Genomic DNA, 24602 nt, shown 5'->3' on the forward strand with positions numbered 1-24602 from the left:
CACAGTCCACACTAAATCTAGCAATCATACACACTGCATCAGCCTTTGGCCAGTGATGTGGTTCACTCACTCCAAGCTTTGCTAACTTAATATCATTACTGTGGAGCAGAAAGTCCATCTTTTCAATTGATCATTCTATGGCATGGTGTTCAAGTGAATAAATGTTTTTTAAGTACTGTATGTTTACTGACAAACTGCCATGCCACTAACATTATAGTGCTGCATGCAGTACCTGTTTGTTAGTAACTAACTAGCCTTCTAATCTGCAATATATGTTTTCACCGAATTTTAGTACATGTTCAATTATTACCAAAACATGTGATGAATGATCCTCTAAGAACATTTGCACCAAGTTGCGACTAAACTAGTTACACCTATAAGTGAACTGTATGACAAGGCTAATAAGGAGGTGGATCTGATTGCCTTAGGCTTCACCCATAATGCTTTTTTAGGATAAATGGCCGCAATACCAGTGTTATAGAATTTAGTTCTGATGTGTCAAAGTCCTGCATCATTACAGAAATGCCAGGCTGTGAAAATAACAAATTGTTGCAACAGTCCTAAATGCCCATTCAATTTAAGAGATTATTGCAAAAAGTGTTACCTAAATAAATATGGCTCGTGTGAAATGGTAAATCTACAATAAGGGATTACACCCTTAAAGATGATGCATTTAAATGTACACATGATCATTGTGGAACAAGACATCATATTGGCACGTTTGTGATGACAACATTTGCAGTAAAATTTTTAACAATAAGTCTCTACAACATCAAAGGGTTGTCCAGCTATAATTTTTATATTCACAATATAATCTAATAAAAGAAAATAAATAGAGCACAAGATCATAAATTGAGCAAGTACAATGGCAGGTTTAAATGACAGTTATAATATGAAAACTGTAGAACTTAATCATGAGCTCACAGAAACAATTTACGAATTTTTGCATTTAAGGTGATGAAAGACAGAGATGAATGGGTATGACAAGAAGTAAATATAAGAGTAAGAATGGCCTGTCATGCTTTGATAGTGTAAGTAAGGTTTTCAGAGGCAAAATTCTAATACTACTTAAATGAAAAGTTTATCATCACTGCACGTTAACAGTTTTGACTGACAGCTAGCCAGTCAACAATGGAGGGATGCTTGTTGATAATTACTGGCTGAAACATGAAAACAAATTAATTTATCAAAGAACAGACTTACATAAATGATGTAATTATGACTGGAATAAAAATGGACATGGGCAAGACATGTAGACAGGTAGGTAGATGGACAAGGATGTTCTTCACTGGATTCCAAGACATAAAAAAAATTGGATTGATGGGGGTTAAAGGGACCAAACTACAAGGTCATAAACCCCTCCATCCTACATGCATCAATTCAGGAATAGTCATCACATGCATCAATTCAGGAATAGTCATCAGAGAGGAATACACAGACGACAAATCCTGATGAACAGAGTCGCAACTGGGAATCAATAAACCGAAGAGAGAACCAAATAGGAGAGAGAAAGGGGTGAGAAGGAGTAATGTGTGAAAGTTGCTCTGCCCAAAAAGCATCTGGAACCCCCATGTTATGCAATGAGAGATGCACCCTACGCATCTGACCAGTATTTCTTCACCTTCTGTTACCATAAGAAAACTAACAATGTGGAGAAATTCATTAAATCTCAGGAAGAGAAAGACGATGAGACATTAAAACACTGACAAATGTAGAAGAATAAATGGACCATGGAGCAAGTACAGCCACGGGGACCTATGGGTCAGAACAGGCAGCAGTGCACCCTTCCAGCCCCTCAAGTGTTCGATGAAGTCAATGTGTGGTACCTCGGAGTAAGTTGCATTAACTGCCTTCACAAGTAAAACATAAACCAAATCGGCCACTTTGGTGCTGTATGCTAGTACCAAAGGCAGTACGTCAGCAAGTTTAAGATTTCACCGTAAGGCAGCGAACATAAGGCAGTCCAGTAGAATGCGGGCCACTGTCAAACGGGCACCACACTGACAATGGGAGGGATCCTCACATCATGCAATGTGGCTGTGTGTCAACCACCAAGTGTGGCCAATGTGAAGCTGACAGAATGGTAGACATGTTGTGAGAAGCACAAATTGAAGACTGCCAGAAGCCAGCGCACATCATTCCGTGTTCCAATCTATTATTAACCGACCAAAGGTCCAGTTCCAGTGCCTCATCTCCAAAGTCAGAATCTTGGGAGCTAACTTGGCCAACCAGTCAGCACGTTCATTCCCTGGGTCCTAACGTGACCGAGGGTCGAGACGAAGACTACCGACTGTCCAGCTTGATGGGGACAGCCACAACCAATGGGTGTCGGTAGGAGCACTGGTCAACGGACTGAACACTACTCAAGGAGTCACTGCTTAGTTTAGTTTATTATGTCATGTTCCGTAGATCATTTTTACGACTATTTTATCGATATGATGTGGAACAAGTCAATTATTTACACACACACACACACACACACACACACACACACACACACACATACACACACACACACAAATAGTACTAATACTACTGAAATTTTTAGTTCTACACATGCAACTACATTTAGAGGCACTTTTTTTTTAAAATGGTTTTGACCCAGAAACTTGTCCATGGAATAGGAGGAGTTGTCCAAAAGAAATGATTTTAAGCTAGATTTAAAACTTGATCTGCTACCTGCCAGACACTTTATATTGTTGACCAAATGATCAAAGATTTTTGTTGCTGAATAATGTACTCCTTTTTGAGCAACTGACAGCTACAATAACCGATAGTAAAGGTCATTTTTCCCCTCTAGTGTTGTACGTATGAACATCACTGTTCTTCATGAACTGAGATGGATTATTTGTAACGAATTTCATTAGTGAATATATGTATTCTAATGGTGCAGTTAGAATATGTAACTCCTTGAATACTCCTACATGACATCCTTGAGTGAAAACCACTAATTATTCTCACTGCTCTCTTTTGTGCAATCAATAATTTATGTCTAAGCGGTGAGTTACCCTAGAAAACTATTCCGCAAGACATTACCGAGTGGAAATAAGCAAAGTACGTTAGGAGGCTGACCTGTTTATTACCAAGATTAGCGATTATACAAAGAGCAAAAGAAGCTGAACTTAATTGTTTGAGAAGTTCAGTAATATGCTTCTTTCAGTTCAGGTTGTCACCAATGTGAACACCTAAAAATTTGGAGAAATCTACCCTGTTAACTTAGCCCTGTTCATATGCTACATCAGTTATTGGCATGACTCTACTCAGTGTACACAACTGGATAAGTGTGTGTTTTCAAAACTAAGGGAGAGTCCATTTTCTGAGAACCACTTAATAATTCTTTAAAAGACATCCCTAACAATATCTTCAGTTGCTTTTTCTGGAATGGGATTTATTAAAACATTCGTGTCATCTGCTAAAAGTACTAGCTCTGCTTGCCGAACGTTAAGTGAGAGGTCATTCACATGAATAAGGAACAGCAGAGGACCCGAAGTTGAACTCTGTGACTCCCTTTGTAATAACTCCCCATTCACTAGAATTTACCAGCCTCCCAACATTATTTGTGTTATTCAGCACAACGTTTTGCTTTCTGTTCGTTAACTATGATTCAAACCAGCTGTGTGTATAGCCTTCACTTCCTTAAAACCTGAGTTTTTCTAAGAGTGCAACATGATCCACACAGGCAAATGCCTTGCAAAGATCACAAAAAATACCAACTGGTAATAATTTGTTACGAGGATAATCCCAAAAGTAAGGTCTCCTATTTTTTGTAAGTTCATAGACCGGTTTACTTCTACAATGGTTTACATCAGTTTACAGCTTGAACATTTAGCTATTTTTTGACATAATCACCATTTCTGTCAATTGCATTTTTGTAGACGTGGCAGTTTTTGTATGCCAATGTCATACCAGCTCGCCACCATGCAGTTCAGAAAGTTATGGTCACCTGTGATAACTGAGTCCAGAAAGTTGTTCTGTTCGGCTGCAAGGAGGTGAAGAAATGCGCGCGAAGCATCAACTCGTTGCCGCATGTGGTCCTCACGGCACGGCACACATCTTGCACACACCTTACGGTAGTTCAATATTTCCATTAAAATTCTGTGAGCAGTGCTTCGGGAAACCTCAGGAACCAATGTGCAGACATCATCCAGGGTGATCCGGCGATCTACACGCATGCTTTGCTCAACCTTCAACACTGTCCCTCAGAAACTGATGGTCTCCCGCTCCTTTGTTCATCGTGAATTTCAGTCCGACCAACTGCAAACTCTCTACACCACTTTCAAACACTTTTGACATCCATGCACGACTCACCATACACTTCCGTCAACTGGCGATGGATTTCCATCAGCGCAGTGCCCTTTGCATTCAAAAACCGAATAACTGCATGCAATTGGTGGTAACATCCAATGGGAGCTCCATTCTCAACGGCTGCAAAGCCAAGACTGAACGCCTCAGCACGGCGTGAGCATGTTTACACACAGCACTCTTCATAACAGTGTGACCAACTGCCACACAATCAGAGTTCTGTACTTATAAAAAAAAATGGAGACCTTACTTTTGGGATTACCCTCATATTTAGGGCTTGTACTATTTGATGGGTAAATGTGTAGAGAGCATTCTCAGTCAAGTAACCCTTCCAGAATCCGAACTGTGACATGCTGAGTAAATTATTTTCACTTAAATGTACGACTACTCTTGAATACATAACTTTTTCGAGTATTTTAGAAAATGAAGTCAGGAACGGGATTGGTCTACAATTATTTAAGTCACTCGTGTCCCCTTTCTTATGAAGAGTAAGATTAAGACAGACTCACTGGTCCAAGAATGACTGTGACTGAGGGCCCAATTGATGGCCATCAATTTAGCAGCGAGTGCACTGGATCCATTCTGCACGGAGCACAGTTCACTAAACCTTTAGAGCTTTAAGAGTTTTCACATAAACAAATCTGGAGGTATTATTTTTCAGCATGCCTTTATGAAAACAGAAATTGTCAGCATACAAGCAGGGTGACACTGTAGATCCTACAGCTGTGGCTAGGCCATGAACAGCCTCTAGGAAAATGGGCAAACACAGTAAAGAGTCCTGTGGGACCCCATTCTCATGAAAACAGGGTGTACAGTGGGAAGCACTAACATGAACTCTGAAAGTGCAGTGAGATAAGAAGTTCCGGATATGGAGATCCCACTCGTCTAGGGTAACGAGGATGTGGTGATGTCACTTGGCCTTTTATAAGTCAAAGAAGGCAGCAATAAGATGCTGTCAGAGGGCAAAAGCTGTCCAGATAGCAGACTCCAGGCAGACCAGAATGTCAGCAGTAGAATGGGATTGGCAAAAACCACTCTGGGACGGAGCCAACAGAACTGGAGACTCCACAGCTGTTGGTTCACCATATGCTCAAGCAACCTACAGAGAACATTAGTGACACTAGTTGGGCGATAGCTCTCCATCTCGAGGAGGTGTTACCTGTTTTGAGTACTGGGGCGATCACACTTTCTCACCACTGAAATGGGAACTTGTCATCGCTTCACATTTGGTTGAAATGGGTGACGATGTGATATTGGCAATCCCATCGCCAAACAAGAGCCATACGCCACACTGAAATTTTTGAGGGCACCAGTATCCAAGAGACAAAGGTTGAGCTCTGCAAGCAAGTTTTCGATAACTTTGCCACTGCCAGTGGTCATGGTTCCACCCCACAAAGGGTTATGGGAATCGAGTAGTAGTAGTAGTAGTAGTAGTAGTATGGTATTCTGCCTTATGACAGATCTTGTCATGGGTTAAGCCTCTACCACTTTTGTCTGTCCATAGATAGTCTTTCCATTTATGTCCAGCATTTGATATCTTCTTTTCCTCTTCCCCTTTTTCCCTCCACCATTCCTTCTATTCCTTCCTTCAATAAACAGTCCCTCCTTGAACAATGTTCAATCCAGTTCAGTTTTCTCTTTCTGATAACTTTCAGCAAGTTTCTTTCTTCCTCGACTCTTCTTAATACTTCTTCATTCCTTCGGAATTGAAGTCACCCAGAATTAGCAAGAGTGGGGGAGCTGATAAGTCAATGCAGTCAATGTGTTTTGACACAATCCCCTATCAGGAGGGAGATACACATTGTGTACGGTAAAATCCAGCGACATCCTCACATGGACAGCCACGACCTCCAAAGACATATCAAGTGGCACGTATTCGCTGGAGACAGAGTTCAGAATGTACATGCAAACTCCATCCAGGACGCTTTTATAGTCAAGTGATTCTTAAAATAGACCAGCAGACACGGGTGGTAAGGGCCTACATTGCTGGGAACCATGTTTCCTACAGGGAAATGCAGAAAGCAGAATATACACATGAGACACACCTAAGCTCAGGCAGCTGGTGGAAAAGGCTGCTACAGTTCCACTGGAGAATCACACTATCAGTATCCTGTGGGAGCATGAAGGATATGGTATCAATATAGACTGGTTCTGAATCAGATTACGTGGGAGGATCTGTGGATGCAGAGGTGGAACACAAGAGAGGGGGGTGGGAGTCAGGAGTCATGGGGGCCACTGAAGTCTACTCCTTTGAGGACTTCTGTCCTCCTCCTCCTCCTCTTCCTCAGATAATCTGTCTGCCTCCTCTTCAGGTGATTTTAATGCCTGCAAGGACTAGTTTCAGGGATGGAACACCAAGTCCTACGACCAGCAGCCTGTGGCTCCTTCAGTCACTGGCTGGAATCTGGTTGCAGATCAGTAGAGATCTGGAAAGGGAGCATCCCTTCCTGGTGAGAGATACTGGAGGAGGGTGATGCCTCTCCAGCTGATCGCTGGGACTCGACGTACCCAACAGATGTGGAGTCAACACTCCCGAAGCGAGTGTGTGGAAAGAAGCTGTATGAGGAGGGCCCCCAAACACCAGGGTTACAGGTTTAGACAAGTGGGAACAAGGGTCCAAGGTAGAAAGGAAAGAGTGAGTGTATTATACTAAAACACTGATGTGCAATTGATCTCCACAATCCCTAGAGATGGGGCTAGTATTACTACGCAAAGACATGTGCCTGGATCTCATGCATTTGAAGCACTACATTCCGAGGGGCTCATATGGTTTCATATCACATTGACCTTTTCAGCAACGCTTTGCCTTCAATGACTACAGTGAAGGCCCCAGTAGCAACCCTTGTCCTTTGGTCCCTGCTGGATACAACAGACAAAAAGCACACCCCATTGATTCAAACTGGCACATAACTCGTCATCTGCCTGTAAAAGAAGATGGCAGTGGGAGATAATCTGTTACGGTGGGCAAGCCTAGACCAAACTAAGTATTGATGGGAGTATTTATCTCCATATCTCTTATCCCTATGTTACTCCCATTGTGTAGCCAGGTAAGAGAACATTTTGAGACCATCTCTCTCTGCATTGTAAGAATATTTTCCTTCAAAAAAGACGGCTGGGGCATTGGGGCCAACAATGGAAGAAAGTTTAATCCGTTTCATATGCAAGTCATCTGCCACAGTTCCACCTGCTCCTAATGGGGGTCTCCCATGGGCACCATTCAGTCTCAGCAACAGCTAGCTGGCCAGTAGTTCATTGCTCACAATCCCCACATTGCAGCCACAACTGACACGTGCCCCTTGGCGTAAGTGGGGAGCTTGCAGCTCAGGTAACAATAGTATAATACCTGCACAGTCAGGAGAGCTACCACCAAATAGGTAATTGACCCCCCCCCCCCCCCCAGATGGCAACCATGTAGGGTTTTGGGGGAATTACCATTGCCAGATAGGAAGGGAGCAAAGAGAAATGCACAGATATGGAATATACACCGCACTGGGCAGCCTTCCCTGCACGAACTGCACTTCTGTAAAATTTGTAAAAGGAATGGTGGGTCAAATCCAACACTGAGGACCGTGTACTTTAGGATGAAACGTGAAGTGCTGGAGGGGGGAGAGGGGGGCAGAGGAGGGAGGGGAGGATAGGAAAGAAAAGATCAATGTCCAAAACCATAAACAAAAACCAAGAATGGACAGCAGGAATAAGTCCATACAGTGGAAAGGGATAGTGCGAAAAATAATAATAGGAGGAAGGGCTTGCAGTATGAAAGGGAATAGAACAGCTGCGACCCCTTGATGGCCAAGCACGTACTCACAACTTCACAAAAAAGTTAAGAGCCCCCTGGGGGAATATTAGGAAACTAACATGGATGCTTATTCCTGGAGATCATAGTGCATGTACAAGCCTACAGGATCCTTTATCCAGAACTGGACGTCATATGACTGACGTTCCCCCACAGTAGTTGCCTTTCCTATAGCAAACCAATTGTTTTATGGCAATTACTGTCGCCATTTTTGTACAACACACAATAATAAACAACAGTACAATTACTCAAGTAACGAATCATCTGACAGTTACCTAAACACATTGGCAACTGCCACATTGTTCTGAAAACTCCACTGGCCTGCCTTCACCATGGCAGATCTGGTACAGGCTGATAGAAGATTACAGCAATATGAAATAGTAACTTTCAACCATAGTACTACTATGGCATTTTTTCAATTCTGGTTGCTCATTGTTACATGTAGAAGCTCACTCTGAACATTGTGGGCTACCAAACAGCCAGCGATTTGCTGTGCAGAGGAACCTAACACTGTGTTAATGTGTAATATAGACAAACAAACACTACTTTTCCTATGGTTTTCATATTGCAAGTAAATTGCCTGAAGCATATTATTTCTCAAAACTGGATTTTAAGACATACTATTTTTATGCAATGAATCCTACAGAACTGACAGAATTATGATTAAATCTAATAACTGAAGTATCAGCCAACTTCGTTAGATCACATCTTGACCACTGATAAAGGTGTACTGTGCGAAGACAAATACCTATTTCATAATGGAAAAATGTAATGACCAACAATACCTGCAGTGCTGCATGAAGTTTTGCGTCCTTTTCCTCCTTGTTCTGGATGTTTCTGGCACTAAGCAGCATTTCATAAGCCTGAAACAACATGAAACAATATAAAATAATAATAATAATAATAATAATATAAATGTGCAATGTGTGTAATATAGATTCAACTCAAGAATGAAGCACTCCAATTACCTAAGGCATGAACAGAGTAACATCCCATTTCAATGTCAATTACTCTGAATGGGAAAGACTCTTACATCATATGCGTGTAGACACCACCAAATGAAAATTACCCACACTGTTACTCAAAACTGTATTCAGGTTTTACATGTGAAATTGCTTTCAGCAGTAAGTCAACAGCGTGAACTGACCATTGGGTGAGGAAATTACTCAACTAAATGTTACAAACAGAGCAGTCCGTTCTTCAAGTTTTGATGTTTTGGACTAGTCACTATTCCAAGTAATTCATAGGGTTTGTGACTTCAAAGATGTCATGGCCTTTAAACATTTCTGTATGTAAACTTTTGAGAAAAGTTCAAATTGTACCAAGCTCACTCTCTTTGTTTTCATTATTTACAAAAGACTCAACTTCAACTTCATTCTATGATGAGCAGTATCATCAAAACAAAATGCTATGTCCTACAAAATAAATCATTATGTAACTCCAGAACTATTTTTTCTGGAAGGCAAACCAGAACCCAGGATAAACCAACGCCATCCCATTAATTCCTCCATTTTATACTCTCTGACATTAGACAGTAAGCACAATGTCCAATTTATGAAGAGACATCATCGGTATCCTTGCTGAAATAACAGTCACACTTTTGCCGCCACCAATTCAGAAAAACAAAATTTAAAACACTTAAGGGGGGAGGGGTGTAGGACGTAAAAAAATTAAAAAACATGCCTATTTTGTAGCTCACATATTCCTAAATAGTGTGATGTATAAAACATATATATGTAAGAGATTATAAAGCACATTATTTCGTATTAAGTGTACCATGATGCAGTGCCACAGCCCAGTGCACAGCATTCTTCTGTCATACGTACATGTATTTCACTAGGTAAAATTGAAATGTTTATATTTGCGCCAGAGATTGTCATACATGAAACAAAGGACTATGGATATTGACTTTCTCTGCTGCTGCTGCTGCTATCAACATGTATTGATTTGATCACTGATTTTGTTTGTTCTCTGTTTTGAAAGGCTTGCAGTGTGGTGTTGAGAATTTAAAAATGATTTTAATTTGGCTGCATTGTTTTGTGTTCGTTTGTGGCATATTATCACACAAGATGCCTAGAATTCATTGCTTCAACTGTAAACAACATCACCAGGGCAATGGATACACAGTAAAGGATGCTACAACAAATGTTACTCCAGTGGCTCAAGACTGCAACCTCTCAGAGCCGGCGAACAAACCACCGCCAAGTGCTTCAAGAAGGAACTTGTTTTTGGTACTAATGAAAATGGAGGCTGTGAATCTGAAGTTTGGTGCAGTAGATTGTTAACATACTGTTGTTGTTGTTGTTGTTGTGGTCTTCAGTCCTGAGACTCGTTTGATGCAGCTCTCCATTCTAATCTATCCTGTGCAAGCTCCATCTCCCAGTGCCTACTGCAACCTACATCCTTCTGAATCTGCTTAGTGTATTCCTCTCTTGGTCTCCCCCTACGATTTTTACCCTCCACGCTGCCCTCCAATGCTAAATTTGTGATCCCTTGATGCCTCAGGACATGTCCTACCAACCGATCCCTTCTTCTAGTCAAGTTGTGCCACAAACTTCTCTTCTCCCCAATCCTATTCAATACCTCCTCATTAGTTATGTGATCTACCCATCTAATCTTCAGCATTCTTCTGTAGCACCACATTTCGAAAGCTTCTATTCTCTTCTTGTCGAAACTATTTATTGCCCACATTTCACTTCCATACATGGCTACACTCCATACAAATACTTTCAGAAACGACTTCCTGACACTTAAATCTATACTCTATGTTAACAAATTTCTCTTCTTCAGAAACGATTTCCTTGCCATTGCCAGTCTACATTTTATATCCTCTCTACTTCGACCATTATCAGTTATTTTACTCCCTAAATAGCAAAACTCCTTTACTACTTTAAGTGTCTCATTTCCTAATCTAATTCCCTCAGCATCACCCGATTTAATTTGACTGCATTCCATTATCCTCGTTTTGCTTTTGTTGATGCAAACCCAGTTCTAAGCAAAGAAGGGAAAGCAGAAAGGTGGAAGGAGTATATAGAGGGTCTATACAATGGCGATGTACTTGAAGACAATATTATGGAAATGGAAGAGGATGTAGATGAAGATGAAATGGGAGATACGATACTGCATGAAGAGTTTGACAGAGCACTGAAAGACCTGAGTCGAAACAAGGCCCCGGGAGTAGACAACATTCCATTAGAACTACTGACGGCCTCGGGAGAGCCAGTCCTGACAAAACTCTACCATCTGGTGAGCAAGATGTACGAGACAGGCGAAATACCCTCAGACTTCAAGAAGAATATAATAATTGCAATCCCAAAGAAAGCAGGTGTTGACAGATGTGAAAATTACCGAACTATCAGAAGCCACAGCTGCAAAATACTAACGCGAATTCTTTACAGACGAATGGAAAAACTAGTAGAAGCCAAGCTTGGGGAAGATCAATTTGGATTCCGTAGAAATATTGGAACACGTGAGGCAATACTGACCTTAAGACTTATCTTAGAAGAAAGAATAAGGAAAGGCAAACCTACGTTTCTAGCATTTGTAGACTTAGAGAAAGCTTTTGACAATGTTGACTGGAATTCTCTCTTTCAAATTCTGAAGGTGGCAGGGGTAAAATACAGAGAGCGAAAGGCTATTTACAATTTGTACAAAAACCAGATGGCAGTTATAAGAGTCAAGGGACATGAAAGGGAAGCAGCGGTTGGGAAGGGAGTGAGACAGGGTTGTAGCCTCTCCCCGATGTTATTCAATCTGTATATTGAGCAAGCAGTGAAGGAAACAAAATACAATTTCGGAGTAGGTATTAAACTCCATGGAGAAGAAATAAAAACTTTGAGGTTCGCCGATGACATTGTAATTCTGTCAGAGACAGCAAAGGACTTGGAAGAGCAGTTGAACGGAATGGACAGTGTCTTGAAATGAGGATATAAGATGAACATCAACAAAAGCAAAACGAGGATAATGGAATGTAGTCGAATTAAGTCTGGTGATGCTGAGGGAATTAGATTAGGAAATGAGACACTTAAAGTAGTAAAGGAGTTTTGCTATTTAGGGAGTAAAATAACTGATAATGGTCGAAGTAGAGAGGATATAAAATGTAGACTGGCAATGGCAAGGAAATCGTTTCTGAAGAAGAGAAATTTGTTAACATCGAGTATAGATTTAAGTGTCAGGAAGTCGTTTCTGAATTTGTATGGAGTGTAGCCATGTATGGAAGTGAAACATGGACGATAACCAGTTTGGACAAGAAGAGAATAGAAGCTTTCGAAATGTGGTGCTACAGAAGAATGCTGAAGATAAGGTGGGTAGATCACGTAACTAATGGGGAAGTATTGAATAGGATTGGGGAGAAGAGAAGTTTGTGGCACAACTTGACCAGAAGAAGGGATCGGTTGGTAGGACATGTTCTGAGGCATCAAGGGATCACCAATTTAGTATTGGAGGGCAGCGTGGAGGGTAAAAATCGTAGGGGGAGACCAAGAGATGAATACACTAAGCAGATTCAGAAGGATGTCGGTTGAAATAGGTACTGGGAGATGAAGAAGCTTGCACAGGATAGAGTAGCATGGAGAGCTGTATCAAACCAGTCTCAGGACTGAAGACCACAACAACAACAACAACAACAACAACAACAACATCGCCTTCACTCCAGGGATTCCCATTTGAGTTCCAGAGAATCACCGTAACACTAGCACGTTGTTCGACGAACCTACCGGTAAGAAGTGTAGCAGACTACCTGTGCATCGCTTCATTTTCTTCCTTCATTAGGTCCTAGTGCATACCCGGAAAACTCGAGTAATACTCAAGAATAGGTCGTACTAGCATCCTATAAGCAAGTCTCCTTTACAGATGAACCAGTCTGTCCTAAAATTCTGCCAATGAACTACAGTCTACCATTTTCCTTCCATACCACAATCCTCACATGCTGATTCCATTTCATATCACTTGCAATGTTCCTCCAAGATATTTAACAGACATGACTGTCGTGCACTACTAATACTATATTCAAACATTACAAACTTGTTTTTCCTGCTCACCCGCATTAACTTACATTTTTCTACATTTAGAGCCAGCTGCCAATCATCATATCAACTGAAATTTTGTCTAAGTCAGCTTTAATCACCCTACAGCACTCAACTTTGATGGTTTCCTGAACACCACAGCATTGTCAGCAAACAACTGCTGATTACTGCCCACTCTGTCCATCAGATCACTTATATGAATATAACAGAGGGAAACATTCCACGTGGAAAAAATATATCTAAAAAGAAAGATGATGAGACTTACCAAACAAAAGTGCTGGCAGGTCGATAGACACACAAACAAACACAAATATACACACAAAATTCAAGCTTTCGCAACAAACTGTTGCCTCATCAGGAAAGAGGGAAGGAGAGGGAAAGACGAAAGGATGTGGGTTTTAAGGGAGAGGGTAAGGAGTCATTCCAATCCCGGGAGCGGAAAGACTTACCTTAGGGGGAAAAAAGGACAGGTATACACTCGCACACACACACACATATCCATCCACACATACAGGCACAAGCAGACATATTTAAAGACAAAGAGTTTGGGCAGAGATGTCAGTCGAGGTGGAAGAGTAGAGGCAAAGAAGTTGTTGAGAGACAGGTGAGGTATGAGTGGCAGCAACTAGAAATTAGCGGAGATTGAGGCCTGGCGGATAACGAGAAGAGAGGATATACTGAAGGGCAAGTTCCCATCTCCGGAGTTCGGATAGGTTGGTGTTGGTGGGAAGTATCCAGATAACCAGGACGGTGTAACACTGTGCCAAGATGTGCTGGCTGTGCACCAAGGCATGTTTAGCCACAGGGTGATCCTCATTACCAACAAACACTGTCTGCCTGTGTCCATTCATGCGAATGGACAGTTTGTTGCTGGTCATTCCCACATAGAATGCATCACAGTGTAGGCAGGTCAGTTGGTAAATCACGTGGGTGCTTTCACACGTGGCTCTGCCTTTGATCGTGTACACCTTCCGGGTTACAGGGCTGGAGTAGGTGGTGGTGGGAGGGTGCATGGGACAGGTTTTGCACCGGGGGCGGTTACAAGGATAGGAGCCAGAGGGTAGGGAAGGTGGTTTGGGGATTTCATAGGGATGAACTAACAGGTTACGAAGGTTAGGTGGACGGCGGAAAGACACTCTTGGCGGAGTGGGGAGGATTTCATGAAGGATGGATCTCATTTCAGGGCAGGATTTGAGGAAGTCGTATCCCTGCTGGAGAGCCACATTCAGAGTCTGGTCAAGTCCCGGAAAGTATCCTGTCACAAGTGGGGCACTTTTGTGGTTCTTCTGTGGGGGATTCTGGGTTTGAGGGGATGAGGAAGTGGCTCTGGTTATTTGCTTCTGTACCAGGCCGGGAGGGTAGTTGCGGGATGCGAAAGCTGTTGTCAGGTTGTTGGTGTAATGTTTCAGGGATTCCGGACTGGAGCAGATTCGTTTGCCACGAAGACCTAGGCTGTAGGGAAGGGACCGTTTGATGTGGAATGGGTGGCAGCTGTCATAATGGAGGTACTGTTGCTTGTTGGTGGGTTTGATGTGGACGGACGTGTGAAGTTGGCCATTGGACAGGTGGAGGTCAACGTCAAGGAAAGTGGCATGGGATTTGGAGTAGGACCAGGTGAATCTGATGGAACCAAAGGAGTTGAGGTTGGAGAGGAAATTCTGGAGTTCTTCTTCACTGTGAGTCCAGATCATGAAGATGTCATCAATAAATCTGTACCAAACTTTGGGTTGGCAGACCGTACTCTCTGCTGGAAATATCACTTTGCCACGAAGAAAAATGATCCTAATCCTACTCCTAATGATCCAACTCCCCAAGACACCATCCAAATTGAACCCTGCCTGGAACAGTTCCGTCCTCCGTCACAGCGGGACCCACCTCCTCTTCCTCAAAATCACCCTCTCCAAACCTTCCAGGGATTTCTGACTTCCAGCCTTGCATCTCAATCCTTCTTAAAAAACCTTAATCCTACACCCAACATCACCACTGCTGAAGCCCAGGCTATCCGTGATCTGAAGGCTGACCGATCCATCGTCATTCTTCCGGCGGACAAGGGTTCCACGACCGTGGTACTTGATCGTCGGGAGTATGTGGCTGAGGGACTGCGTCAGCTTTCAGACAACACCACATACAAAGTTTGCCAAGGTAACCCCATTCCCGATGTCCAGGCGGAGCTTCAAGGAATCCTCAGAACCTTAGGCCCCCTGCAAAACCTTTCACCTGACTCCATCAACCTCCTGACCCCACCGACACCCCGCACCCCAACCTTCTACCTTCTTCCTAAAATCCACAAACCCAATCATCCCGGCCGCCCCATTGTAGCTGGTTACCAAGCCCCCACAGAACGTATCTCTGCCTACGTAGATCAACACCTTCAACCCATTACATGCAGTCTCCCATCCTTCATCAAAGACACCAACCACTTCCTTGAACGCCTGGAATCCTTACCCAATCTGTTACCCCCGGAAACCATCCTTGTAACCATTGATGCCACTTCCTTATACACAAATATTCCGCACGTCCAGGGCCTCGCTGCGATGGAGCATTTCCTTTCACGCCGATCACCTGCCACCCTACCTAAAACCTCTTTCCTCATTACCTTAGCCAGCTTCATCCTGACCCACAACTTCTTCACTTTTGAAGGCCAGACATACCAACAATTAAAGGGAACAGCCATGGGTACCAGGATGGCCCCCTCATACGCCAACCTATTCATGGGTCGCTTAGAGGAAGCCTTCTTGGTTACCCAGGTCTGCCAACCCAAAGTTTGGTACAGATTTATTGATGACATCTTCATGATCTGGACTCACAGTGAAGAAGAACTCCAGAATTTCCTCTCCAACCTCAACTCCTTTGGTTCCATCAGATTCACCTGGTCCTACTCCAAATCCCATGCCACTTTCCTTGACGTTGACCTCCACCTGTCCAATGGCCAACTTCACACGTCCGTCCACATCAAACCCACCAACAAGCAACAGTACCTCCATTATGACAGCTGCCACCCATTCCACATCAAACGGTCCCTTCCCTACAGCCTAGGTCTTCGTGGCAAACGAATCTGCTGCAGTCCGGAATCCCTGAAACATTACACCAACAACCTGACAACAGCTTTCGCATCCCGCAACTACCCTCCCGGCCTGGTACAGAAGCAAATAACCAGAGCCACTTCCTCATCCCCTCAAACCCAGAATCCCCCACAGAAGAACCACAAAAGTGCCCCACTTGTGACAGGATACTTTCCGGGACTGGACCAGACTCTGAATGTGGCTCTCCAGCAGGGATACGACTTCCTCAAATCCTGCCCTGAAATGAGATCCATCCTTCATGAAATCCTCCCCACTCCGCCAAGAGTGTCTTTCCGCCGTCCACCTAACCTTCGTAACCTGTTAGTTCATCCCTATGAAATCCCCAAACCACCTTCCCTACCCTCTGGCTCCTATCCTTGTAACCGCCCCCGGTGCAAAACCTGTCCCATGCACCCTCCCACCACCACCTACTCCAGCCCTGTAACCCGGAAGGTGTACACGATCAAAGGCAGAGCCACGTGTGAAAGCACCCACGTGATTTACCAACTGACCTGCCTACACTGTGATGCATTCTATGTGGGAATGACCAGCAACAAACTGTCCATTCGCATGAATGGACACAGGCAGACAGTGTTTGTTGGTAATGAGGATCACCCTGTGGCTAAACATGCCTTGGTGCAGGGCCAGCACATCTTGGCACAGTGTTACACCGTCCGGGTTATCTGGATACTTCCCACCAACACCAACCTATCCGAACTCCGGAGATGGGAACTTGCCCTTCAGTATATCCTCTCTTCTCGTTATCCGCCAGGCCTCAATCTCCGCTAATTTCTAGTTGCTGCCACTCATACCTCACCTGTCTCTCAACAACTTCTTTGCCTCTACTCTTCCACCTCGACTGACATCTCTGCCCAAACTCTTTGTCTTTAAATATGTCTGCTTGTGCCTGTATGTGTGGATGGATATGTGTGTGTGTGTGCGAGTGTATACCTGTCCTTTTTTCCCCCTAAGGTAAGTCTTTCCGCTCCCGGGATTGGAATGACTCCTTACCCTCTCCCTTAAAACCCACATCCTTTCGTCTTTCCCTCTCCTTCCCTCTTTCCTGATGAGGCAACAGTTTGTTGCGAAAGCTTGAATTTTGTGTGTATATTTGTGTTTGTTTGTGTGTCTATCGACCTGCCAGCGCTTTTGTTTGGTAAGTCTCATCATCTTTCTTTTTAGATATATTTTTTCCACGTGGAATGTTTCCCTCTGTTATATTCATATCATTAATTTGAACCCAACAATGACGTTTGTTATTGTCACTGTTACATTTCGAGTCTTTTCTGTCGCCTTATTTCCTCCTTCTGTTTTTGCCAGTAGTTTCCCTTTGTATTCACCTTCTCCTTTTTACCGTAATCCACTATACAATTTTATCCCGCCGATATATACTCAACAATACGTAATAATACGTAACCCACTTCCAAACCATAACCAAAAAAATTTTTTCTTCCGCTACTGCTATAAAATCCACCGTTTCTAGTTCACAAACAGTTCCTTTCAGCTATTAAACAACCTTTTCGGCTAATTTTAATAACTTTTGCTTTATTTCGATTTCCGTTTTTTCACATCACCGATCATTTTTAGCCGCTTCCCACAGGTTTTAACGTTATTATTTCTCCACCAGACAATTGTTAGCCTCATTTCCATAATCTGCCACCACCATACCACTACTTTTAATACATCCTCACGTAGTTTTTTCGAAATTTTTCCGAATTTCTCCACCCTTTAACGTGTTTTGGCGGCAACACAACCATCTAACCTTTATGCACATCGTTTTCTACCTACACTATTTCACCACAGGATCAACATAACCCAGCTCCAACCAACCCCTTTTCGCCTCTTTTCACACCAGATCTCCATTTGCTTTCTACTTCACCTTTATCTCTCCCCACATATTTTTATATTCATTTTCATTTCAGCCTCACGTTACACTTTCGACCTTCTAGTACCATGTCACCCGCACAACACCCCCACAACGACCCCATTAAGTTTTATTTACATTCCCTCCGCAGACATGCCTTCGCCCTAGCCAGATTACGCTCCCATATTCTATTTTCTCAGGCTTGTCTGACATTTGGCATTACCCCCAAAGGCCTCACACTTAAAGTTCCCATCTCTGGCTGCAACCCTTCCTTCCATCAGTCCCTATACCAGTTCCAAACTGAACAATCCATTGCCCTCACCCACCTAATCCTTCACTACACATCAACTCAGCCAATGAACACACCCGTCAACTCCTATCCTTAATAAAAGTCCTTAATCTTTCCTCTCCCTTATCCACACCGGCTGTTCAGAGCATCCTCCTACAGGCCAACCGTAAATTAGAACAGCATGCCACCCTCCACCTCAAAAAACTATCCAATCTCCTGGTTTCCCACCTCCGGAAAGGCAACTCACTCACCCTTCACAACCTTTCCAGCAAACCTCAACCACCTCTCATTGCACACAAACCCAGTCTCTCCCATCTACTCAATCTCCCACTTCCAGCTCCACTCCCTCCAAAACCTCAAAATTCCTTTCAACACAATCTGGAACCACAACACCCTAATTCAGTAGTTAACCTTTCCTCCAAACCTCTCTCCCAATCCGAAACCTCTGTCCTATCCAAAGGCCTCACCTTCAGCCCCACTCCCAGATTCAACCAAACAGCCCTCGTCAAAGATTTACTGTCCTACACCCGTACTCTCTGCTGGAAATATCACTTTGCCACGAAGAAAAATGATCCTAATCCTACTCCTAATGATCCAACTCCCCAAGACACCATCCAAATTGAACCCTGCCTGGAACAGTTCCGTCCTCCGTCACAGCGGGACCCACCTCCTCTTCCTCAAAATCACCCTCTCCAAACCTTCCAGGGATTTCTGACTTCCAGCCTTGCATCTCAATCCTTCTTAAAAAACCTTAATCCTACACCCAACATCACCACTGCTGAAGCCCAGGCTATCCGTGATCTGAAGGCTGACCGATCCATCGTCATTCTTCCGGCGGACAAGGGTTCCACGACCGTGGTACTTGATCGTCGGGAGTATGTGGCTGAGGGACTGCGTCAGCTTTCAGACAACACCACATACAAAGTTTGCCAAGGTAACCCCATTCCCGATGTCCAGGCGGAGCTTCAAGGAATCCTCAGAACCTTAGGCCCCCTGCAAAACCTTTCACCTGACTCCATCAACCTCCTGACCCCACCGACACCCCGCACCCCAACCTTCTACCTTCTTCCTAAAATCCACAAACCCAATCATCCCGGCCGCCCCATTGTAGCTGGTTACCAAGCCCCCACAGAACGTATCTCTGCCTACGTAGATCAACACCTTCAACCCATTACATGCAGTCTCCCATCCTTCATCAAAGACACCAACCACTTCCTTGAACGCCTGGAATCCTTACCCAATCTGTTACCCCCGGAAACCATCCTTGTAACCATTGATGCCACTTCCTTATACACAAATATTCCGCACGTCCAGGGCCTCGCTGCGATGGAGCATTTCCTTTCACGCCGATCACCTGCCACCCTACCTAAAACCTCTTTCCTCATTACCTTAGCCAGCTTCATCCTGACCCACAACTTCTTCACTTTTGAAGGCCAGACATACCAACAATTAAAGGGAACAGCCATGGGTACCAGGATGGCCCCCTCATACGCCAACCTATTCATGGGTCGCTTAGAGGAAGCCTTCTTGGTTACCCAGGTCTGCCAACCCAAAGTTTGGTACAGATTTATTGATGACATCTTCATGATCTGGACTCACAGTGAAGAAGAACTCCAGAATTTCCTCTCCAACCTCAACTCCTTTGGTTCCATCAGATTCACCTGGTCCTACTCCAAATCCCATGCCACTTTCCTTGACGTTGACCTCCACCTGTCCAATGGCCAACTTCACACGTCCGTCCACATCAAACCCACCAACAAGCAACAGTACCTCCATTATGACAGCTGCCACCCATTCCACATCAAACGGTCCCTTCCCTACAGCCTAGGTCTTCGTGGCAAACGAATCTGCTCCAGTCCGGAATCCCTGAAACATTACACCAACAACCTGACAACAGCTTTCGCATCCCGCAACTACCCTCCCGGCCTGGTACAGAAGCAAATAACCAGAGCCACTTCCTCATCCCCTCAAACCCAGAATCCCCCACAGAAGAACCACAAAAGTGCCCCACTTGTGACAGGATACTTTCCGGGACTGGACCAGACTCTGAATGTGGCTCTCCAGCAGGGATACGACTTCCTCAAATCCTGCCCTGAAATGAGATCCATCCTTCATGAAATCCTCCCCACTCCGCCAAGAGTGTCTTTCCGCCGTCCACCTAACCTTCGTAACCTGTTAGTTCATCCCTATGAAATCCCCAAACCACCTTCCCTACCCTCTGGCTCCTATCCTTGTAACCGCCCCCGGTGCAAAACCTGTCCCATGCACCCTCCCACCACCACCTACTCCAGCCCTGTAACCCGGAAGGTGTACACGATCAAAGGCAGAGCCACGTGTGAAAGCACCCACGTGATTTACCAACTGACCTGCCTACACTGTGATGCATTCTATGTGGGAATGACCAGCAACAAACTGTCCATTCGCATGAATGGACACAGGCAGACAGTGTTTGTTGGTAATGAGGATCACCCTGTGGCTAAACATGCCTTGGTGCACAGCCAGCACATCTTGGCACAGTGTTACACCGTCCTGGTTATCTGGATACTTCCCACCAACACCAACCTATCCGAACTCCGGAGATGGGAACTTGCCCTTCAGTATATCCTCTCTTCTCGTTATCCGCCAGGCCTCAATCTCCGCTAATTTCTAGTTGCTGCCACTCATACCTCACCTGTCTCTCAACAACTTCTTTGCCTCTACTCTTCCACCTCGACTGACATCTCTGCCCAAACTCTTTGTCTTTAAATATGTCTGCTTGTGCCTGTATGTGTGGATGGATATGTGTGTGTGTGTGCGAGTGTATACCTGTCCTTTTTTCCCCCTAAGGTAAGTCTTTCCGCTCCCGGGATTGGAATGACTCCTTACCCTCTCCCTTAAAACCCACATCCTTTCGTCTTTCCCTCTCCTTCCCTCTTTCCTGATGAGGCAACAGTTTGTTGCGAAAGCTTGAATTTTGTGTGTATATTTGTGTTTGTTTGTGTGTCTATCGACCTGCCAGCGCTTTTGTTTGGTAAGTCTCATCATCTTTCTTTTTAGATATAGATCACTTATATGTATAGAAAATAACAGTTATCTGATCACACTTCCCTGGGACACACTTGGTGATACACGTGTCTCTGATGAACATTTTCCATTGATGACAACATACTGGGTTTTATGTTATAGAGAGCTCTGGAAAAAATCAGCAATTTTATGGCTGATAAAAGACTTATGTAAATAAAAAAATTCATTTAGATGTTTTGCACAGGATGTTGCGTGAAATGTGACTTATTTGCTGTGACCAGAAAAATTTGCAGCTTGCATACAACTATAGATGCGAATTCTGCCTTAAAATTCAAACATGCAAAATCACCTAACAGATGATATTTTATAGCGAATTGTATTCAGATGAACTTTTTTTTTTCCTTCCCAGATAGTTGAAAACACTATTTTCTGCATAAAAGTACCAAAAATGTAACAAATTTTGGTTATTGATATTGCATATCAACTGGTGAATATAATGTGCATAAAAATGTGTTCGCAAAATAACAAGTGTACGAATGCAACAACGTATCAGTGTGCTTGATGATTTGGTGCCATACCAACTGTGGGCGGTTGAATGGTCTGTACAAGACATTCCGCATAATGCAATGTAGTACTCAGCTTTGGGACCTTGCACTTTCAGACCAAAATAACGTGTATGTTTAATGTAGACGCTATTAATTCAGTAGTTTTAGGTGATGGGTATTCTGAACTGTGATTGCGTCAAATATGGCTAGATTCATTAACAATAGTGTCCAAAACTCCCTCGTGCCAGTTTTTCTTAATTTTTTTTTTCTTCCACATGATTATGAACTGTCTGTCTGGTGACTGAACTGTTTGTTCTCTTTTTGTAGCCTTGGCAACTGTCATATTATACATCACTTACAGAATATGAATCACGTGGTAAGAAAACATTACTTTGCAGATAAATGTGATGAATAGTGAGAGCAGGTGAGATACTACATAGACATCTCACAGAAATGAAAACAACAAAGAAACGGGCATGAACAATGTTACAACATAGGAATTCAAGAGTCAAAACTTCCAAACCAAATGCAACTTCATTAACGTTGGAAACATGTTTTGTTGGAGCACAGGGAAAACTGTTGAGTTCATTTGTTGCAGCTTATGTGACAAACTGTTATGTTTTCATCATTTCTTTGGGAGTGATCACATTCACATTAACACCTGAATCGGGTGAGAAGGCATATCTCACTCACTCACCAGGTGTACAAGTTACGTGTGTCGATTCAAATCACATGACACACATGCTGTCACTGATGCCATGTATGGCACCAGATGTGTTTTCTGGTGGAGGATTCAGTTGACTGGTCACTCTGTCAACAAACTTTTGGAGTTCCCATTTGAAAGCCACTTCATTTTGGCTGCTAATAGAGTTGTTGTGCAGAATTTACTTTCATTATGGGTCTCTTTCCTTACACCCCGCTGTTGCAGACTGACGTTACACTAGGACAAAAAACGTAAATTTTAATGGAACAAACAGGTACTTCAATGACTACATGGGCAGTGTGTGTGTGTGTGTGTGTGTGTGTGTGTGTGTGTGTGTAGGGGGACACAATGGAACTTTGAACACTGGCTCATCCGCTATGCAGTCCAACACCGTCATCGCTTAACTCCTTCCTGTTTTCATGCTCGATTTGTATTCAGTTTTTGACAGGAGCTCTTGCCACTAAATCTGTGGGGGTTGGGATAGGGAATTTCCCGTGTGAGAATCGGAAGGGCCTAAAGCACATGATTGTGAGACTATAACATTTATTTATGCTTCTGAAATCTGTTCATCTTGTTGTGAGTCACCATTATCTGTGCTGTAGGCCCACATTGTATATATTAAAATTCACGAAAAGCTGTATCACTGGTTTCTCTGGTGTTCACTTAAATGTGGAATCAACATCAGTGTGCTTTAGGCTCTTATGGATCTCAGTGACTCATCTGTATTCTAGTCAAACAACCATGGCGGTAGACATTAGTACTTGAGTTTAATCATTTCCACAAATGGCATTTTGTGTTTTGAGTTGGTTGTTTACTATGCAGGACTTTGCTATTGTGTGAACTGTAAATGTGAAATATGTGTTAAATACTACCAGAAAAGTTAAGTTGTAAGAACAGTTCATGAGTCCTGCTTATGTAATTCAGTTGGTGGAACACTAGCCGCCAGAGGCAAAAGTCCCAAGTTCGAGTCTCGGTCCTGCACACAGCTTTAATCTGCCGGAAATTTTCTTATCAGTGCATATTCCGTTGCAGAGTGAAAATCTCGTTCTGGGAACAGAAAAGTAAATTACCAGTGAAAGTTTGCCACAAAGGAACTAAGGCCTTCGAGAACAGATCCTTTGATTGAGACAGAAACAAAATCAAATAAATGTGACTACAAGTGAACATTTAACAAGGAAGTGTACAGTTAGCATAAGTAGTTGTGTGGGTACAGCATAAGAATATCTGATTTTGATCCCGGAAGTAAATGCATGAACTAATACACCTGTTAGAGATCTTTCATATTTGCCCGAAAAAAATGGGAAAGCACAAAAGCTCCCATTTATGCACAAAGTGTGAAATGGAGAGCAGTAAAGGCTCACAAATTATTTTGTTATTGCCCTCAGCTATACTTTACTGGGTACACACACACAAAAAAAAAAAAAAAAAAAAAAATTCTTTCGTCAGATAAGTTATGCAAATAATAATAATAATAATAATAATAACGCAATACAGCTACATCCAAACATGTATATATACAACTACAGAAATCTGTAATTATTGATACCTGTTCAATTACCCGAAAATTCCTAAATGCAATGTAACATATACCGTACAGTTAAAAGAAAGTCACGCTTGATCAAGGTCTGCGTCACTTTCCATTTTTAATCAGACGTAATGTCTGAGAAAGGAAAGAAATAATAATAATAATAATAATAATAATAATAATAATAATAACCCCCGTGGAGGCCCGGGAAAAGAATAGGCCTCCGGTATGTTCTGCCAGTCGTAAAAGGCGACGAAAAGAACAAACCACTAATAGGGCTAACCCCCCTTTTAGTGTGATTACTTGGTTCAGGACAGAACTAAAGAAGCCTCGGACAAGCGCCGTCATGGTCGGGGACGACGCTTGAACCCTATGCCCGCCCACAATGGTAACGACACTGCTAGCCAACTGGAAAATGATTTAAATCCAAATAGAGGTGTTTTGCAGGATATGCTTCCTGCAACCACCCTAGAAGGAAAACAAAGACAG

General features: G+C 43.2%; 1 protein-coding gene across 1 annotated transcript in view; it reads right to left on the reverse strand.

Moving 5' to 3' along the window:
* LOC126259768 (nuclear pore complex protein Nup155) overlaps positions 1-24602 on the reverse strand; it is a 267502-nt gene that overhangs the window by 81772 nt on the left and 161128 nt on the right. Inside the window, exon 17 of the mRNA XM_049956773.1 lies at positions 8884-8961. Within this exon, the coding sequence (XP_049812730.1) occupies positions 8884-8961 (78 nt within the window). The remainder of the gene's footprint in view (positions 1-8883; positions 8962-24602) is intronic.

The sequence above is a fragment of the Schistocerca nitens genome, chromosome 5 (assembly GCF_023898315.1).
Source record: "Schistocerca nitens isolate TAMUIC-IGC-003100 chromosome 5, iqSchNite1.1, whole genome shotgun sequence".
NCBI lineage: Eukaryota > Metazoa > Arthropoda > Insecta > Orthoptera > Acrididae > Schistocerca > Schistocerca nitens.